General features: G+C 34.6%; 8 protein-coding genes across 8 annotated transcripts; 4 read left to right on the top strand and 4 right to left on the bottom strand.

The window, feature by feature from the left end:
- Nucleotides 1–1,298: 1,298 nt before the first annotated feature.
- KABA2_11S02024 (NAD(P)-dependent alcohol dehydrogenase) lies at nucleotides 1,299–2,441 on the top strand (the record flags this gene model as incomplete). Its single annotated transcript, XM_041552643.1, has 1 exon — nucleotides 1,299–2,441. One exon carries the CDS (start codon nucleotides 1,299–1,301, stop codon nucleotides 2,439–2,441), a length of 1,143 nt encoding a protein of 380 aa, XP_041408577.1.
- A 501-nt stretch (nucleotides 2,442–2,942) lies between these two features.
- On the top strand, nucleotides 2,943–6,566 carry PMC1 (calcium-transporting ATPase PMC1; the record flags this gene model as incomplete). Its single annotated transcript, XM_041552642.1, has 1 exon — nucleotides 2,943–6,566. The coding sequence occupies one exon, from the start codon at nucleotides 2,943–2,945 to the stop codon at nucleotides 6,564–6,566; it is 3,624 nt and encodes a 1,207-aa protein (XP_041408576.1).
- Nucleotides 6,567–6,857: 291 nt separating this feature from the next.
- On the bottom strand, nucleotides 6,858–7,709 carry COG7 (Golgi transport complex subunit COG7; the record flags this gene model as incomplete). Its single annotated transcript, XM_041552641.1, has 1 exon — nucleotides 6,858–7,709. One exon carries the CDS (start codon nucleotides 7,707–7,709, stop codon nucleotides 6,858–6,860), a length of 852 nt encoding a protein of 283 aa, XP_041408575.1.
- A 367-nt stretch (nucleotides 7,710–8,076) lies between these two features.
- On the bottom strand, nucleotides 8,077–9,213 carry KABA2_11S01958 (uncharacterized protein; the record flags this gene model as incomplete). Its single annotated transcript, XM_041552640.1, has 1 exon — nucleotides 8,077–9,213. One exon carries the CDS (start codon nucleotides 9,211–9,213, stop codon nucleotides 8,077–8,079), a length of 1,137 nt encoding a protein of 378 aa, XP_041408574.1.
- A 963-nt stretch (nucleotides 9,214–10,176) lies between these two features.
- RPN14 (Rpn14p) lies at nucleotides 10,177–11,412 on the bottom strand (the record flags this gene model as incomplete). Its single annotated transcript, XM_041552639.1, has 1 exon — nucleotides 10,177–11,412. The coding sequence occupies one exon, from the start codon at nucleotides 11,410–11,412 to the stop codon at nucleotides 10,177–10,179; it is 1,236 nt and encodes a 411-aa protein (XP_041408573.1).
- Nucleotides 11,413–12,953: 1,541 nt separating this feature from the next.
- KABA2_11S01914 (uncharacterized protein) lies at nucleotides 12,954–14,870 on the bottom strand (the record flags this gene model as incomplete). Its single annotated transcript, XM_041552638.1, has 1 exon — nucleotides 12,954–14,870. One exon carries the CDS (start codon nucleotides 14,868–14,870, stop codon nucleotides 12,954–12,956), a length of 1,917 nt encoding a protein of 638 aa, XP_041408572.1.
- A 948-nt stretch (nucleotides 14,871–15,818) lies between these two features.
- EFM5 (protein-lysine N-methyltransferase) lies at nucleotides 15,819–16,556 on the top strand (the record flags this gene model as incomplete). The annotated part of the gene is made up of 1 exon (XM_041552637.1): nucleotides 15,819–16,556. The coding sequence occupies one exon, from the start codon at nucleotides 15,819–15,821 to the stop codon at nucleotides 16,554–16,556; it is 738 nt and encodes a 245-aa protein (XP_041408571.1).
- A 497-nt stretch (nucleotides 16,557–17,053) lies between these two features.
- ERG26 (sterol-4-alpha-carboxylate 3-dehydrogenase (decarboxylating)) lies at nucleotides 17,054–18,109 on the top strand (the record flags this gene model as incomplete). Its single annotated transcript, XM_041552636.1, has 1 exon — nucleotides 17,054–18,109. The coding sequence occupies one exon, from the start codon at nucleotides 17,054–17,056 to the stop codon at nucleotides 18,107–18,109; it is 1,056 nt and encodes a 351-aa protein (XP_041408570.1).
- Nucleotides 18,110–18,387: the final 278 nt, after the last annotated feature.

Raw genomic sequence — 18,387 nt, 5'->3', positions numbered from 1 at the left:
TTCATCAATCCACCGGTTGATTATACGATAAAGAACTGTCATTTTACCTTTAAATTGATAAAGAAAGACGGCTATCACAGCAAAAATAAAATAAATAAAACAAAATAAATATCGCAGAAATTTGCACGTTTTCGTTGCGCTCTCACGGGCATTCTGTGCGCAAATCAGCTGGAAAATGCTTTTTTGCAAAAAGTCACTCAAAACTTGTCAAAACCTGGATACGTTGCTTGAAATACGCAGAAACGGCCGCACACCGGCCCGACAGCTTCTTCCACTTTTCATCAAACTCGGAAAATTAAAAACAGCGCAAATGCGGAAATTTCCCGTTTGGGCATTCGGGAAAACACACCACGCTTGCCAAATATTATCATTTTGCCCAATCGGGCCACACGCACCCTTGCCACCGACCCTTTTTATGGTGCGGTGCATCCGTACACCGCACCCCGCCCGGCACCGGTGTAGGGTAACTGGCACAGAACCACACTTACATTTGCAATGAAGGGGTCTGGTCTGTCGCGCTGCCAAACTTCCATTCCATCACTAGTTTGTTACTATTTACGGTTAGTGAGTTCGTTATTCAGCTGCTCATTTTTTACTTAATCCCGTTTATAGTAATTGCGAATGGTAAATTGTAAATTGTAAAATTGTAACCCTTTCCGTTTCATTTCAGCTTTACCTTTACCTTTACCTTTCCTTTTTCTTGCGGTGGGCCTTTTCATCAAGTTACCTGTTATAGTCAACTAATTAAGTTTGTTTGACTTGTAACAATACTTCTATACTTCTATATTTATTTAAGGTAACTGGTAAATAAATAATATGTATGGGCTACATTTTGAACGAGAGAACTACTAAATATTTTCTGTCTTTAACGCAGTTTAATTTGGCCATATTTCATCTTGTGATTCGTTTGTTCGTTTGAAAATTCAATTATTAAACGTATATCTTATTGCTTACTTTTCTTATCTCCATCAAATCGGATTAATTAATAATTATATATCGTATTTTGCATCTTTGCATCTTTGCATCTTTGCATTATGTAATACTACTATCTTGGATGGAATGTTCTATGTGTGTGCCGGGGCCAAACAGGGGACTCGGCCGAACGTACCCTAATATTTAGCCACATTCCATATTTATTATCTAATATATTCGGCCGACTCGGTTTTCTTTTATTTTGTCACTTTTTTCTCACTCATCGATTATATAAACACACATTATTAATAAAGGAAATAAAATATACTGGTTACTTTCACCCAATCAAGTAAACCAGAAACGTTTGCTTTTCCCTTTATATCGTAATGTCAGAGTCTACTACAGTCAACTATCCAACAGAATTTAAAGGTTTTGCTATCACAGACCCAAATCAATGGGATCATCCAAAATTGACTTCATATCAACCAAAACACTTTGGGCCCCATGATATCGACATCGAAATTGAATGTTGCGGGATCTGTGCGTCGGAATTATTCAGTCTGAAGAACGACTGGTCTAATGACCCTCTAGCCTGTCTATCATCTAAATATGGGCCCAAATCTCAAGTCGTAGGGCATGAAATTGTCGGCAGAATCGTGGCAAAGGGTGAAAAAGTCACCATGTATAACATTGGACAACGTGTAGGACTCGGTGCTCAAGCATACTCATGCCTGGATTGTTCTCGTTGCAAGTCAAGCAATGAACAGTACTGTCCCCATGCCGTCGGTACTTATTGTTCGACCTATCAAGACGGGTACGTCTCGCAAGGTGGTTATGCGTCTCATGTTCGTGCCCTGGACCATTTTTGTTTCCCAGTTCCTGAATCTTTGGATTCAAAACATGTGGGTCCTTTGATGTGTGGCGGGTTGACCGTCTTTTCTCCAATCAAGAGAAACATCGAAGGAATCACAAACCCTCGTGTCGCTATCATCGGTATTGGCGGTTTGGGCCATATGGCTATCATGATTGCAAATGCTCTCGGTGCAGACGTCACCGCTTTCTCAAGAGGGTCATCGAAGAAAGAAGACGCGATGAAGATGGGTGCTCATCATTTCGTCGCAACAAGTGAGGACAACGACTGGAAGAATCAATATGTGGACTCCTTTGATCTGATCTTGAATTGCGCTTCCTCAACAAAGGCTCTACAATTAAACGATTTATTACCTTGTTTGAAAGTCAATAGAAGATTCTTATCCGTAGGGTTGCCTCATAAGGATGAAGAATTCGATTTGAAACCCATCCAATTTTTCTCAAATGGGTGTACTATCGGCTCTTCAAAATTGGGTTCTCGTCAAGAAGCTATTGAATTGTTGTCTCTAGCGGAAAAACATGGCTTTAAACCTTGGATTCAAGAGATCCCTATCTCGGAGGCTGGCGTTCATGAAGGGTTGACGAAATTGGATAGAGGCGATGTCAAGTACAGGTTTGTTCTGACTGAGTTCCATAAGTTCTTCAATACAGGCAAATAAATTTGATTTCCCTGCCTCCTACTCATATATATATATACGTATTACCTCAAAATATGTACGGTTGGCGCTCGAGTCACTATCTAATCGACTGCTCCCCTGACTTAAGTACGTAGTGTTTACAATAATGGCTAAAGCAAGTAGTGTCCTCCTCTAGAAGAGTTCCAGTATAAGGGGCGAAGCTTTTACAAGTAATCCCCCCCAGCATCCCTCTCTTTCTCTTTCGCTCCTTTAAGTATTGATCTACAGCCTCGGCGTATCCTGTTCTATACTTCCAACGAATGTGGCCACCTCCTCTGTGAGCTTCGCCTCTGATCTCCCTTGCAACTCTACAAGTCTATGTTAAATTGTTCTGAAATGAGGTCACTTATCTCTGCTCTGGCAAGCAAAAAAAAGGAAGGCATTGCAATATTTCCATCTCTAAAGGAAAAATGAAATGCGAATTGGAAAGAAAGAGAAAAAAAAACAGGGCACAGTAAACAACTTGGGGGGGGGGGAAGGGGAATGGACCCCCATTCTTGGCACTACTATATATATATATGCATCTATAAAAGGAACAATTTCTATATTTGTACATATTACTATCCATCTATAGGTATTCTAACAGATCAAGTTTGTGATATTGTTGGAAGAAAGGTTAGAGAAATAGATTCGATACGCATAATGACGATTAATAACGAACATGGAAGTTTGTTGGTACGTCGACTCACACATAGATATGGAACGGTGCAAAAGAGTGATGAGTTCCCGTTAACTACAGAACAACTGAATGAGTTGCACAGTCCAAAATCTCTTAAGATGTTCAATAAATTGTTTCAAGGAAAGGAAGAAAATCTGTACAAATTTCTAAGGACAGATAAGACGAAAGGGATAACAATCCCTGATGATAAATCTTATACAAAGGAAGAAAGATACATGATCTATAGTGATAATAGAATCCCTGAAAGAGTCGGGAAAACTTTTTTACAATTGGTATGGGAAGCACTTCATGATAAGACAATGATATTGTTGACAGGTGCTGCAATTGTATCGTTTCTGTTGGGTCTTTATGAACTAATATATCAACCACCACAGTATGATCCCGAGGGAAACCCTATCAGACAAGTGGATTGGATTGAAGGTATTGCGATTATGACTGCTGTCGTGGTCGTGGTCTTTGTAGGTGCTTTGAATGACTACCAAAAAGAATTACAATTTGCAAGATTGAATAAGAAGAAAGAAGATCGTGACATCATTGTTATTAGAAATGGAAATGAAATTCTGATTTCTATTCATGATATCCTAGTGGGTGATATCATTAACTTACAGACTGGCGATGTGGTGCCTGCAGACTCAATTTTAATCTCGGGGACTTGTGAAGCAGATGAATCTTCAATGACTGGGGAATCAGATACTATTAAAAAAATCGATTTGACTACCTCACTTAAATTATATGAGGAATTGAAACAACGTGATCCTCAAAATACAACTTTGGATATCGGTTATTCAACAAAGGATGGTGATAAAGTCCCAGATTGTATATTGATTTCAGGTTCAAAATTATTATCAGGTCTTGGTAAAGCTGTGGTGACTGCTGTAGGTACAAATTCCATTTATGGTAGCACCATGATGTCTTTGAAAGTGGAACCTGATCCAACTCCTTTACAAGAACGTCTAAGTCAATTGGCAGACAGTATCTCAGTGTATGGTTGCGTTGCTGCAATGATATTATTTTTGGTTCTTTTCTTTAGATTCTTAGTCTATACTATGGTGCCTGGTGGTAGATTCCATGATTTAGATCCAGCTCAAAAGGGTAGTAAGTTCATGAACATTTTTATTACAGCTGTGACAATTATTGTAGTTGCTGTACCTGAAGGTTTACCATTAGCAGTCACTTTAGCATTAGCCTTTGCAACAACAAGGATGACTAAGGATGGTAATTTGGTTAGAAACTTGAGAGCTTGTGAAACTATGGGTTCTGCCACTGCTGTTTGTTCCGATAAAACAGGTACCTTGACAGAAAATATTATGAGTATTGTAAGAGGTGTATTTGGAGATTCTCATTTTGATGATGGAGACTATGATAGGACTACGCAACAGACCTCTCATGACATCTTTAACAAACAGGGGCAATATTGTTCAAAAGAATTGAAAAATGTGGTACTGTCAAACATTGTATTGAACTCTACTGCATTTGAGAATAAAGATTATTCTCCTGAGCATGATGATGAACAAAGTGGTAATCAAGGAACTGTAGACCATGAGGATTTGATGACTTCCATTGAAAGGGGTAGAATTGAAGCATATATTGGTTCAAAGACTGAGACTGCATTATTGAATATGTCAAGAAAAGCATTAGGTATGCAATTTGGTAATTTACAAGAGATGAGAACTAAAACTAATGAATTTTTCCAAATAGAGAAGATTGTACAGGTAATTCCTTTTGAAAGTTCTCGTAAATGGGCAGGTGTTGTCGTGAAGTTGCAAGGTTCAGACACTTATAGATTTTTCGTCAAGGGTGCTGCTGAGATTGTCTCTAATTCTTGTAGATACAAGACCCTTTCAAACAACAATACTGTGGAATTAAATGATGGTCTTTTGACTGATATTAAAGAGGAAATTAATAAACTTGCAGTAGATGCATTAAGAGCTATTTCCTTAGCACATAGAGACTTTTTGAATTGTAAATCATGGCCACCAAAGGAGTTCCTAAATAATACTGAAGACAACGAGGAAAATGTTGAGGCTTCCCCAGAATTATTATTAGGGAAAGTATTAAAAGAAAACAATGGTAAGGACTCCATGACTTTGGATGGTATTGTTGGTATTCAGGATCCTTTACGTAAAGGTGTCAGAGACTCTGTTTTGCAATGTCAACGTGCCGGTGTGACAATTCGTATGGTTACAGGTGATAACATTACTACAGCTAGAGCTATTGCTAGAAATTGTAATATTCTAACCCCTGAAAATTTTGCTGAATCTGGTCGTGCTATGGAAGGTCCCCAATTCCGTAAATTAACTAAAGAAGAGCGTATTGAGATTCTACCAAACCTAAGAGTATTGGCTAGATCTTCCCCAGAAGATAAAAGGATCCTTGTTGAAACATTGAAAGGGATGGGTAATGTTGTTGCTGCTACTGGTGATGGTACTAATGATGCACCTGCTTTGAAATTGGCCGATGTTGGTTTTTCTATGGGTATATCTGGTACAGAAGTCGCAAGAGAAGCTTCTGATATTATTTTAATGACAGACGATTTCTCTGCTATTGTTGATGCCATTAAATGGGGTAGATGTGTTTCTATTTCAATTAAAAAATTTATTCAATTTCAATTGATTGTTAATGTTACAGCTGTCATTTTGACTTTTGTCTCTTCTGTAGCCTCTGAGGATGAAACATCTGTGTTGACTGCAGTCCAATTACTATGGGTTAATTTAATTATGGATACTTTGGCTGCTCTTGCATTGGCTACTGATAAACCAGATCCAAGTATTATGGAGAGGAAACCAAGAGGCCGTAGTACACCATTGATTACCCCATCTACTTGGAAGATGATTCTCGGACAAGCTACACTACAGCTGGTCATCACATTTATATTACATTTTGGTGGTCAAAAGATCTTCTTCCCTAATGACAAGACTATTACTGGTTTCCAACAACAACAGTTGAACGCAATGACATTCAACACATTTGTTTGGTTACAATTTTTCACACTTATTGTGTCTAGAAAATTAGATGAAGGTGATGGCATAACAAGCTGGAGAGAAAGAATGACTAAAATAAACTTGGATTTCTTCCAAGATCTATTCAGAAATTATTATTTCTTAACTGTTATGGCTTTAATTGGCTCTTGCCAGGTTCTTATTATGTTTTATGGTGGTGCACCTTTCTCAATTGCTCCACAGACACCTGCTATGTGGAAGACAGCTGTGCTTTGCGGTACTTTATCCCTTCCTATCGGTATTTTAATTAGAATAATACCAGATGAGGTCGCTATGACGATTTTCCCACGTCGTTTGTTCGATAAATTGAACTATTATGTGAGCTTTGAATTCCTAAGACATAAACAAGGAACTCCTTCTGACGAAGAATCTCTTCTCCCAGAAACTGATGAAGAAGCATTTTCTTCTAGTGCTAGTGCATTTTACTAGTTACATACTTATTGCATTATTTGTACTATATTAAATAATCTTAATATTTTTTTGACAAAATTCATATATTCTATTATAATGAGACTTGAAAGAGATCAATCATTTCAATTATTTTAATAACGAACTATATTGTTGTTGTTAACATTATAAAATAGTATATGTGACGATCAACGTATATAATATCGAGATTAGCATATTTCCGTTACCATTATATGATATTTCTATTGAATTTGGATAGTCCTATTTATACAGAAAGTTATTTTTCTATTTAGTTTTTAGGTATACCAATTATTAAATGTTAAAATCACCATCGATGTCCTTTGTAGATAAATATTTTTGGGAGGCCTTCGCGATATTATCAGCAAATTTAGCATATATTTCATGGAATTGCGTGAACCCTTGGAAGAGTTGTGTTAGTCGTATGAATTGATCCACTTTTGCTATCAAATCAATATTTCTTTCCTTTGCTGATTCATTTTTAAGTGACTCAGCAAAAGACTCTGTTATCGTTTCTTCTAAAGTGTGTAATGCTAGAGTGAAGTTTTCTAATGATACATTTTTTATAGTTTCCTTTGAATTCGAATCAGAAGATTGTGATATGCCTAAAATACTGCGTAACTGTACAAATATATTGAGCACATTATTTAGTCTATTCCTAATAAGTTCTAATTTTTTGGACTTTTCTATTACATCTGTATCATCTTTAAATTTCCCATCTAAAGTCGCAAGTTCCTTATTTATCCTTTCCACGTCTGTCTCCACTGACCTCACGGCCCCACCTAATGTATCTAAATAATATTCTAGCTTAGAGGCACCAGAAATTTGTGAGCTCATATACTGATCTTCATTTGAAGATGACTGCTCGTCTCTATTAGTATTGGAATCCCATGTTCCAGGTAATCTTTCGGATAATTTTTCTAAATTCCATATAGTTTTTTCTAATTCTGAAGTTAAATGCTTAGTATAGAAGTCTAACCTAGCTAAGAGTGATGAAGAAGTATGCTGTAGTTGATGTTTATTTTGTGCACGTGTAGTTGATAGAAGAATATCCACATATGCTTGTGGAACAAAGTTTTCGTCAAAGAAAATTTCTAAAATTTCATCCTTTTCGGTAGAGGTTATATTTTCATTTGTTGTGCTCATTTTTGAAGTTCAGATAAACAAATACCAAATAGTGACGTAGAAGATGGTTTGTAATATCCAGCACTCTATTATTTCAATATAATATACAGTTGTTTCAACCTTTTCACAACCCTCTCTTGTAATACACATCATTTATCAATCTTGTTCATTCAGTATATTATTACATTTATTTACCAACAAAACGAGAAGGCGCGTTGCGTTGCGTTGTTCATCTGAAAGTTTCGCAAAAGAACTGAAAGATACAAAAAAAGATCCAAAAAGGTTTTTATATTGCTTATGAATTGAAGAGTTATATGTTTACCTATAAGTCTATTTAAATTATTTCAAGACATGCATATTTAAAAGAACTTTTAATTAATGAGAAGACTTAGTTATCGTCTTGCATACTTTGTAAAGCTTGTTTTAGATCATCGACAAGATCATTGACATTTTCACAACCAATAGAGAATCGTAATAATGTCTGATCAATGGTATCGTCAGACATAGCTCTCCATTCTACCAAGGATTCAACACCACCCAAAGAGGTTGCATGTTGAAAGTATTTTAGTTTTGCGACGAATTTCTTGCATTGTTCTTGACTCATTAGACAGATGGAGAATACTGGAGTTTGACCACCTGCCAATTGTTTAGCAACAAATGGTTCTGTTTGTAAAGATGAATGATGAATAACTCTTATAACTTTGTCATAAGTTGATTTATTGTCGTTCAAGAACTTAACGACGCCAGAAACATTCTTCGATTGTTGTGTAACTCTCATTTCAAAAGTTCTCATAGATCTAATCAATAAATAACTTTCTAGGTTTCCAATAATTGTACCTAGGTGAATTCTGTCATGTCTCAATTCACGAGCTGCGGTTTGATCCTTTACTACTAGTACACCACTTAACAAATCTGAATGACCACCAAAGAATTTGGTGGCAGAATGCATTATGATATCTGCCCCAAAATCCCACGCATTTTGTAAAGGTGGTGGGGCAAAGGTAGAGTCAACAAGTAACAAAGCACCTTTTGAATGAGCTTTATCAGCAATGGCTTGAATATCGATTGAAGTACCGAATGGGTTAACTGGAGTCTCTAGGTGAACTAAGTCACCCTTTTGAGCGAATTTTTCAATATCTTCCAATGTATATTGTTCCATACCATAATTTCTAGTTATCATATCCGCAATTGCTTTACAGCCAAAGTAACTTTGACCGATAAAGAATCTCTTGGGGTTCAAATGAACCAAAGCAGCATGGAATGCAGAACAACCAGAGTTGTAGATAACAGCATGACCATCAAGGACATCTGAAAAGATATTCTCGAGTCTGGTGCAATTTGGATGGGCTTCCCGAGAATACACAGGTTCTCCTTCCAAGACAGTCATCTCATCTTGTTCAGACCATGGAATTAAATTGTTGTTGTCATATCTATAGGTAGTGGCAACATTAATAGGAGGAGCAACATCTGAGACACGATTATTTTTGTCATCAGCGTGAATCAGGGTTGTGGATAGGTGAGGCATAGTGATCGGGTTTGCTTAATTAGAGAGAGAGAGACGGGAGTGATAAGTCTTATTTTGATCTTATTCGTTTGGTTTTTACTATATAATGACTAATAAGAAGAATTGTAAAAAAAATTATCTCAAAGTTTGAAATTATTTGCTATTTTATATACCTTTGAAATATGAAACTTCCATGACAATTAAGTCACTCGTAAATTATTTTATTTTACAAAGAGTTGTTACTTCCAACTTGATAATTGATACAGTATGTTCGATACATACTTACAAGCTAACGGTAAAGTTAGCAATTGATCATATAAGAAAAAGAATTTCGTGTATTATCTAATATCAACTAGTCAACTCATCTCTCTTTTGGTTCTCGTTGGCGATTGTTCTTTTTTTTTTTTTGGGGGGGGGGAGAGGGGTGAGGCCTACAATGTTTGAGTTAACGTTTCTTATTTTCGGTTAAATTTTCCTGTTTTGGCAGCTGTAACCGGGAAAACATTGTGCTGTTACATATACTTAAATAGGCATAGATACGCGAGATAGGCTCTTTTATATAATCATCCTGTCAAATTTTTGAATTTTCTGTCATAATGACATTCTATACTTTTCTCTTACTTTCTCTTAATTATTTTTCAATAGCAACGACAATTTTCGTTGTTATTGAGGGGATAATAGTAAGTTGTACGGTTAAATAGATTAATGTTCAATAGAATCTTCTGGAACTCAGTAGATTGATGACTCAGTTAAGTAAGATATCATAACAGGTCATATAGGTACGCTTAAGGCTAGATGAAGCTCAAGAAATTATATTCTTTATTTATTATAATATTTAATTCCAAAATATATATATGTAGTTCCTCCTAATTTCAAAGTTGATCTAGGAGTTTACCTCATAGGAAGTAAAGTTCAAAATGTAGCTTCAATGTAAATATTAATTAGCTGATTTCACTAAACAGAAGATTTTTATTCTGCAAATCTCTAAAGTTGGTATCCTGCACAAAACCCAAACCTACCAACAGCAATTAGGTTATGAATACCCTTTTTGTTTGTAAAAGAAGCAAAGCTTGAAACATCTGTATCATTGGATACAAAGAAAGTTGGATTATTAGTATCAATTTTCTTTGAATCAGGTGCAACATCCATCGATAAACTTGTGTCACAACCTGTAGAGGTTAGAATCATGTCATTTTCGTATAATAAAGTATTAATAGGCGTTCTATCTTTAATGATAGCCTTAGAGATGCAACTATTTGGGTACCTAATATCCCATATGGCAATTGTTCCATTTTCATAGCCGGCTACAACGTGGTTGTACTCCTTCGGGTCTGTACATATTGAAGTACATGATGACATAAACTCACTTGGTAGTTGTAATAATTGTTGTTTAGAAAATATATCGAAAACTGTTATGACACCTGATGTATGTCCACCAAATATTGTCTTCCCACTTGTTTCATACTCTAAATTTTTATTGTCAGATTCTATCACACAATTGGAACCTGATTCGGATCTGAGACTTATCGAATTGACACCATCTGATGGGTTTTCCCTTCTAGTAAATGTATGAATGTTACTTCCAGATCCACATTCCCAAAGACGTATCGTACCATCCTTCGATGAGGATATCACATTTCTTCCTCGACCTACTATAACTGATCCTGTAACCGAAGACGTATGTCCTATTAGAGTTCTTGGATTTGAACCGTCTTCGATGGATAATATTTTTAGCTGCATATCAGAAGATGCGGATAAGATTACTTCAGAGCTTGGGAAAAATTTTGCCGACGTGATGTCACTAGAATGAATATTTTCAAATTCTCTCTCAAGATCATAATTCTCATTAAACACTTTGATATTTCCTACAGAATCACCTAACAGATACCTCGTCTGAGGTTTTTGAATAACATCAACGGCAGTCCAACTAGTATTAGAGCTGGCAGTGGTCCAGTCCTTGACGCTTGTATTGAATTTAAAGTTTTCCCCATTTAATTTAGCTTCAAATTTATTTGCTTCTAATTTTTTAAATTGATCATCTAATGAACAACTGAAAAAGGGTTCTGATGAGTTCACCGTGATTACATGTTCTGTTATCTCATTAGGGGAACTGTTGACATTAATAAAGAAAGTGTTTTCGGTTGGGGATGAGTCTCTCGTGTCCTCAATTACATCAACAAAGTTGTGTTGGATGTGTGCAATAGTAACCTTTTCAGTCATTGGTTTCAAGTGTTTTATACCGGTGAAAGTTACTTGAAACTATTATTATTTCTTATATGTGTTATGTCTTTATCTTCATTTTGGTTTTAATAAGTCCTTTTTTTTTTTTGTTATTTAACACTTTTTTATATAATACTTTCAATTAACTTTTTTCGAATATGCGCCAATTGTAAAAAAATGTAAAATATTAGTAACAACAATAAAATCAGCCAGGTTATTAAAATAGGAAAGTTTATGTATTGTATTGGTTAACAACAGATCCAATTATTATATATAATATCCTTTTAAAACTTTTGGTAACAGCACACATAATTGTTGAAATTTAATATTCAGTTATCTACCAGCAAAAAAACTGACGCAACCAATAAGATGCCAACTTGGGGTTTCTTTATAAATTTACATATGTCACATACTAAATACTAATATTAGATGAACGAAATGTGCCGTTAAACAATCATAACAAAAATTAACATTAGTGGCTCAACAAATTTCATAATTTTAATTTACAAAGTATTTACTTATGAAATCTTTGTTTCATTGGTGAACGTAACTCCAAACCCATCAACTCGATCATCAATACAAAGGTTTTTTATCGATTAGATTAAGGTTTTTACTAGAGATTGTTCAAATATCAATATTTCCATCCTTTACAAAAATATTATTAGGTACTGACAAATTATTTTGAATATACAGTTTAATTATTAACCCCCCATATTTTTATTCCTTGTAGGTGACTATTTCTACCTTGGGTGCGTTCTAGTATCACAATAAAAAAGACTCAATTGGGGACGGAACTTCCTAACTAAGTAAATAATCTTTCAAGAAATTAAGCTACCAGGTAATCATACTTATTGAACAATTTTAGAAAGTTTTGTATCTAACAATATCTTATTAAAGGTAGTATTTTCTTCCAAGATTTTCTTAACTTAAAGGAATAACCTTTTTTTTAGTCTCTTATTTCTTGAAGCTGTTAATACTTTAGTTGAACCATAAGTTTATAAATAACATATATCTAAAATTATTCTGTGTTGACCTTGACCTAAAAATATTAAAACTAATTTGAAACAAAGAATGTTATTAACACACAAATATAAAGAGTTCATTATGAAACTATCATTTAAGTTCCTCCATAAACAAATATTTTTCTATTACTTTCCCCATTGATCGAAACCTCATCGTCCCACTATACTTCAGAATTTCATAAAGTTACAAGCTAAAAAATATATTTCTTTGTATATAGGACAGAAAATATCACTTTAATAATTTATAAAAAACATTTGGAGTATGGGAATGACTACCACATAAGGTAATTTCTAAGAATTCTTCCATTCCAATCGTCTCTATTTTTCTTAAGTTGACCTCGTCTTTCATTTTTTGTTACTTATTTTGCTCCTTGGCAGAAACAATAATATTAAAACTTAATCTATATTACACTTAATCTCAAAAACTCTCTATTTATACATTGTTTTATTTTGTGGAATATACATAAGCGCCCCAATTAAATTACAATAACAATAGAGCACTTTTGCGTAACTCTTTCACTAAATATCGATTAACCAATCAATCAATATCTTTTCAGCATCTAAACCAAATAAAGTTGGTTCCAAATTTGTAACAAAATCCTCAATACTGATACTCTGGTTCTCTTGTTGTATCTTACCAAGGAGAAACAAGCGACATTGACTTAATCGGTCGAATTGTTCGCTATTCTTTTTTATTATGTCCTCTGCATGACCCCAGACTTTCTCCTTCACCATTTTAACAAGTATAAACTTATATAGCTCATTGTCACTCCAGAGGGGCGCTAATCTCAATTCCAGTAATTTTAATAATTCTTCAATCAATTTGAATTTATACATTAATTGATGACACATAATCACTTCTTTAATATCAAAACTAATAGATGCATACAGCGGCTCCATAAAAGATGATAGTGGATATTCCTTAAGTGGATTTTGATACATATCCCGTAGAATTACAAAAAGGTATTGCATTACCGTAGATCCCTTAGTATACCAATTTAAATCCTCACAATTTGGCTGTACGATTCTCTCCAACGTATTAAGAAGTAATAGTAATGTCAGTGGAATAACTTCATCTCTTAATGTCATCTTCCTATCCAAAATCCAGAATATATCCTTTGAAGATAGATTTTTAGTAACCTCAAAGTTCTTATTTCGTTTTGAACTACTTTCTAATTGGAGAGCCTCAAGTGCAAAAAATCGTAAATGCAGACGGTGGAGAAATATATACAGGGAACTCGAATAATAAGATGCCCTATCAGGAAACATATGTTTCAGACGACTTTCCACCTTACCGACATCCCTATACATCAACCCAATTTTTTCCTCAATAGAAGCATTTTCAGTTCGAGATATCGTATGTTTGGTCGTTAACTCCATTATTTTCTGAAATATATTATTCATCTTGAAACGGCAGATCGTGTAATCTAATGGAACTTCACAAACAATCCCTAGTTTATGCGGGTTCGTTGGTAACTTCACCAAACTGAATACATCCTTCGATGTGCTAAACCGAAGGCCAGATGCAACTGATGAAGAACCTTCCATAAATAAAATATAATGCCATAGATACAACAAATAATTACTATCGTCATGTATTCCCATGGATCTCTTAGGAATGTTTAGCTGCTGTCCCAAACGTACCAACATAGCTGAATATGCAACTGCTTCTCTCATGTTAGGATCCATGATAAAATTCACCACAGTAAATGATTGAACTGTTTCAATATAGGGTACTAAGGGAAACTTTGAAATGTCCATAAGATATCTGTAAATACCGTAACATCTATATGTTTCCGTCAAAGTATCTGGTTTTCCAGATGCTAGTGAAGCATACAATGAACAAAAATATACAGAAACAAGAAGAAGTACATCTAGTGGGTTAAGGTCTAAATTATTTTCAACACTATTATATATGTTCAATGCCTGGGTTTTGATATCTTTTTTACTCAGAATTGGTACAATTGGATGAACGTTTAAAAAATAGTTATCGATCAAGTTCTGCATTGAGCCTTTTGAATCTACCAGATAAAGCAAAACATCTTTCATATGAACGTCGACCCTTGAGAATTTATTAAACTCTGTGATCTTGTTTCTAATGAAATTGGCATTAAGTATTACTTTTGACCTGACCTTCGGACTGACAACATTATCATTCATAGATGTAGTGAAGAAAGGGTATAAAAACTTAGCACCATATACTTCGTCCTGAGGCAATACCCATTCCACACATTCCATCTTGGGAGTTTTCCTAGAATATGAGTCCGGTATGGGAGGCTGCGGATTGTGATTATCAGACCAATATTTACATTCAATTCCACGGTTGTTTGTTACACATGTTGAGCATGGTGTGATACGGTCACACTTTAGTTTATGTGAATAGCAATATGTACATGATTTAATTCTTCTTTTCCTTGTAATTGCTTTTTTGGCCATTGAAGGATAATACAGTACGGGCTACTATATAACGATAATTTCAACAGTAACTTCACTGCACAATCTATGTTTCATATAGGTACTTGATACACTTTGCCAGTTGTTTTACAATACTACTACTTTCAAAGCGTGGAAAACTTTATGTGATTTGAGTAAGTTATTCATTTTTAATATGATGATGGATAATTGACCATCAGCATCTCGCCAAGTAGTTCGGCTTTTTTAAACACCGGACCGAATTTTTTAATAATAAAATAAAAGTAATAAATCTATTTCGGCTAGCGTGTACAAACAATTTATTAGAATATAATATAAATATTAAGAAAAATAAATATAGATAACGTGACAAAGACAGTAACATTTTATTTCAAGGTTTCGTTGTAGGTAATATTTATAGGCCCTTACAGAAGAATAAGATCTAACAACGAGTTACTTCAGAGTAATTGAATGAAGATGGTGTTAATGTGTTTTAATTTACCTCCGATAATGAGAAGTTAATCGATTTTGTTCCATATAGTGATAAAATGTTGTTGGCGTATAGTAAACATGATAATATAATTTTATAGTTAAGAAATAACAGATAAATTGGAAACCTTTTAGATAGAATGAAAGGGTTGGTAAAATAAAATCATATATATTATTTTAATTATGATTATAATGGAACGTTTTAAAATTTCGGTAGTCTATTGCTAAATAATTGGTTAATGATGTGGTTGGTTATATTTTTCAAATTGATCGCTGACACAAACATGGAATTAAAAAGACTTTATATTGTCTTCACCGCGATGTGAAATTTTTTTCTTTTTGACTCGATGCAATGTTGAAACTCGCAACTGTATTAAAATATATATATCCCAAGAGGCCATCGACCTATTCCACACAAGAAGGAGAATTTCTAATGTCAAAAGTGACAGATAACCAACAATTAAGTTTTTAAATCAACAAATCATGTCTGACTCAGATTCTGATATGGAAGTAAGTTTATCAGCAAATGCACTTGCTGCACTTGCTGAATTTAGACAAGAGGAGCAACAACGTGCTGAAGAATTTGAAAAAATGTACCAAGCCACAGATGAGGAATATCAGAAGAGAAAGAAAGAAGGTATGAATTTATTCCAAGAGGATTGGCAATTGTCGCAATTCTGGTACAGTGATGCAACTGCCGATTTGCTTGCTGATGCGTTATTGGAAGGGGCAGATGAGAATACTGTCATTGCTGTTGTAAGTGCACCATCAGTTTACGCCGCTATACAAAAGAAACCAGAAGAAGATATACCGACCAAACACATATATCTTTTTGAGTTTGATAAAAGATTTGAAGTTATGGCTGGTAAAGATCATTTTGTATTTTACAATTATGAAGTTCCAACAGAGTTTGAATCTGAAATAAAGCATAAAGTTGACAGATTATTGATTGATCCTCCTTTTTTAAATGAAAACTGCCAAACTAAATCGTCTATTACAGCTAACGTATTATTAGCTCCTAATGATGGTTCCAAGACGGCAAACGGAATCGCTAAACATCGTTTAATCTCCTGTACTGGTGAAAGAATGAAGGACATCATGAAGAAAGTATATCCTGAAACTAATATTACCACTTTCCTACCTGAACATGGTAATGGATTGAGTAATGAGTTTAGATGTTATGCCGATTTTGAATGGAACGGTTGGAAATTTGAAATTTGAAATTTGATCGAGCAAAAATATATATATATATACATATCTTTATATGTTTAACAAAAGCGATATAGAACTATGTGCTTACGATTCAATTGAACCTTTAAACCTTTGACTTATATCCTTTAGTTTGCAAAATAAGAATTTCACTTAAGCATCCTGTGCTTCTCTCGCTTAACTAAGAATATTTTTTCGGTTATAAAGACGTCCTTTGCTCGTTTAATAAAATCAATAATTTTATATCCAAAAAGCCCGAAACGTTTAACGAAGGCGACGAAATTTCAACAATTTTGCAGTCCTTTATATATATAGTTAGTTGTAAGTAACTTGATTATACTGCTAAGTGTCAACTACTATCTTGTTTTATTGATTCGTTAAGAGTGCTATTCAAGGTTCGTCGATAAAGTCATATACTCGTTGTTATCTGTCTATTTTTGCTTATAGAATTGAACATCAATTTATACAATTAGAAAGAGTCGACATACGAACATATAAATACAATTGCAATGTCAGAAGAAGTGAAATCAGTGTTATTGATTGGTGGTGCAGGTTTTCTAGGTCTGCATTTAATTCAACAATTTTATGATATGGCTAGTAAGCCTCAGATTTGTGTATTTGATGTTAGACCATTACCAGAGAAGTTATCTAAACAATTTACATTTGATCCCGAAGCTATTAAATTCTTCAAAGGTGACTTAACTTCCGAAGATAGTGTTACAGAAGCTATTAAATTAACAAATGCTAATGTTGTAGTTCATGCTGCTTCTCCAATTCACGGTGGTGAGGCCAGTATTTATGAGCTAGTAAATGTAAGGGGTACTAGAAACATCCTAGATGTATGTAAAAAAACAGGTGTTACCACTTTTGTATACACTTCTTCCGCTGGTGTTATCTTTAATGGTCAAGATGTCCATAACGCCGATGAGACATGGCCAATTCCTGAAGTTCCAATGGATGCCTATAATGAGACTAAGGCAATCGCGGAAGATATGGTTTTGAAAGCTAATGATCCAGCCAATGGGTTTTACACAGTCGCCTTACGTCCTGCTGGTATCTTTGGTCCAGGTGACAGACAATTGGTTCCTGGTTTAAGAACTGTGGCTAAGTTAGGACAATCAAAATTCCAAATTGGTGACAACAACAATCTGTTTGATTGGACATACGCAGGTAACGTTGCGGATGCTCATGTTTTGGCAGCAGAAAAATTGCTGAACCCTCAGACTCGTGATAATGTCGCCGGTGAGACTTTTTTTATTACTAATGATACACCATCCTATTTCTGGGCTCTAGCTCGTACCGTTTGGAAAGCAGACAATCATATCGATAAGCGTGTTATAGTGTTAAAGAGACCTGTTGCTATTCTAGCTGGTTACCTTTCTGAATTTTTCTCTAAATTATTAGGAAAAGAACCTGGTTTAACACCATTCCGTGTCAAGATCGTATGTGCCTACCGTTATCACAATATTAGTAAAGCTAAGAAATATCTAGGTTACAAGCCAAGAGTCGATATCGAGCAAGGTATTATGAATACTTTGGCTTGGATGGATGAAGGTTTAGAATGATTGATGAGGATTCATTTTCGTACTCATCCAGGACTATATGTACATATAACCTTTTATTTTCCTGACTTCTTCAGTGATGATAGTCAGTAATCGTCCTGGTTAACAAAAAAAGAATATTTACGTATATAATGAAGATATATTCCATATGACAATGAAATAAATAAAAAAAACATATATTTATAACAAGCATTCAACATATTACGTATACACATAATTTGCTCCCTATATTACATGATTGAAATCATTGTTATCAAATATTAGAACCTACATGAATCTAT

The sequence above is a fragment of the Maudiozyma barnettii genome (assembly GCF_903064755.1).
Source record: "Maudiozyma barnettii strain CLIB 1767 genome assembly, contig: KABA2_11, whole genome shotgun sequence".
Taxonomy (NCBI): Eukaryota; Fungi; Ascomycota; class Saccharomycetes; order Saccharomycetales; family Saccharomycetaceae; genus Maudiozyma; species Maudiozyma barnettii.
Note: the sequence above shows the minus strand (reverse complement) of the source record. Positions and strands in the feature narration are given on the sequence as shown.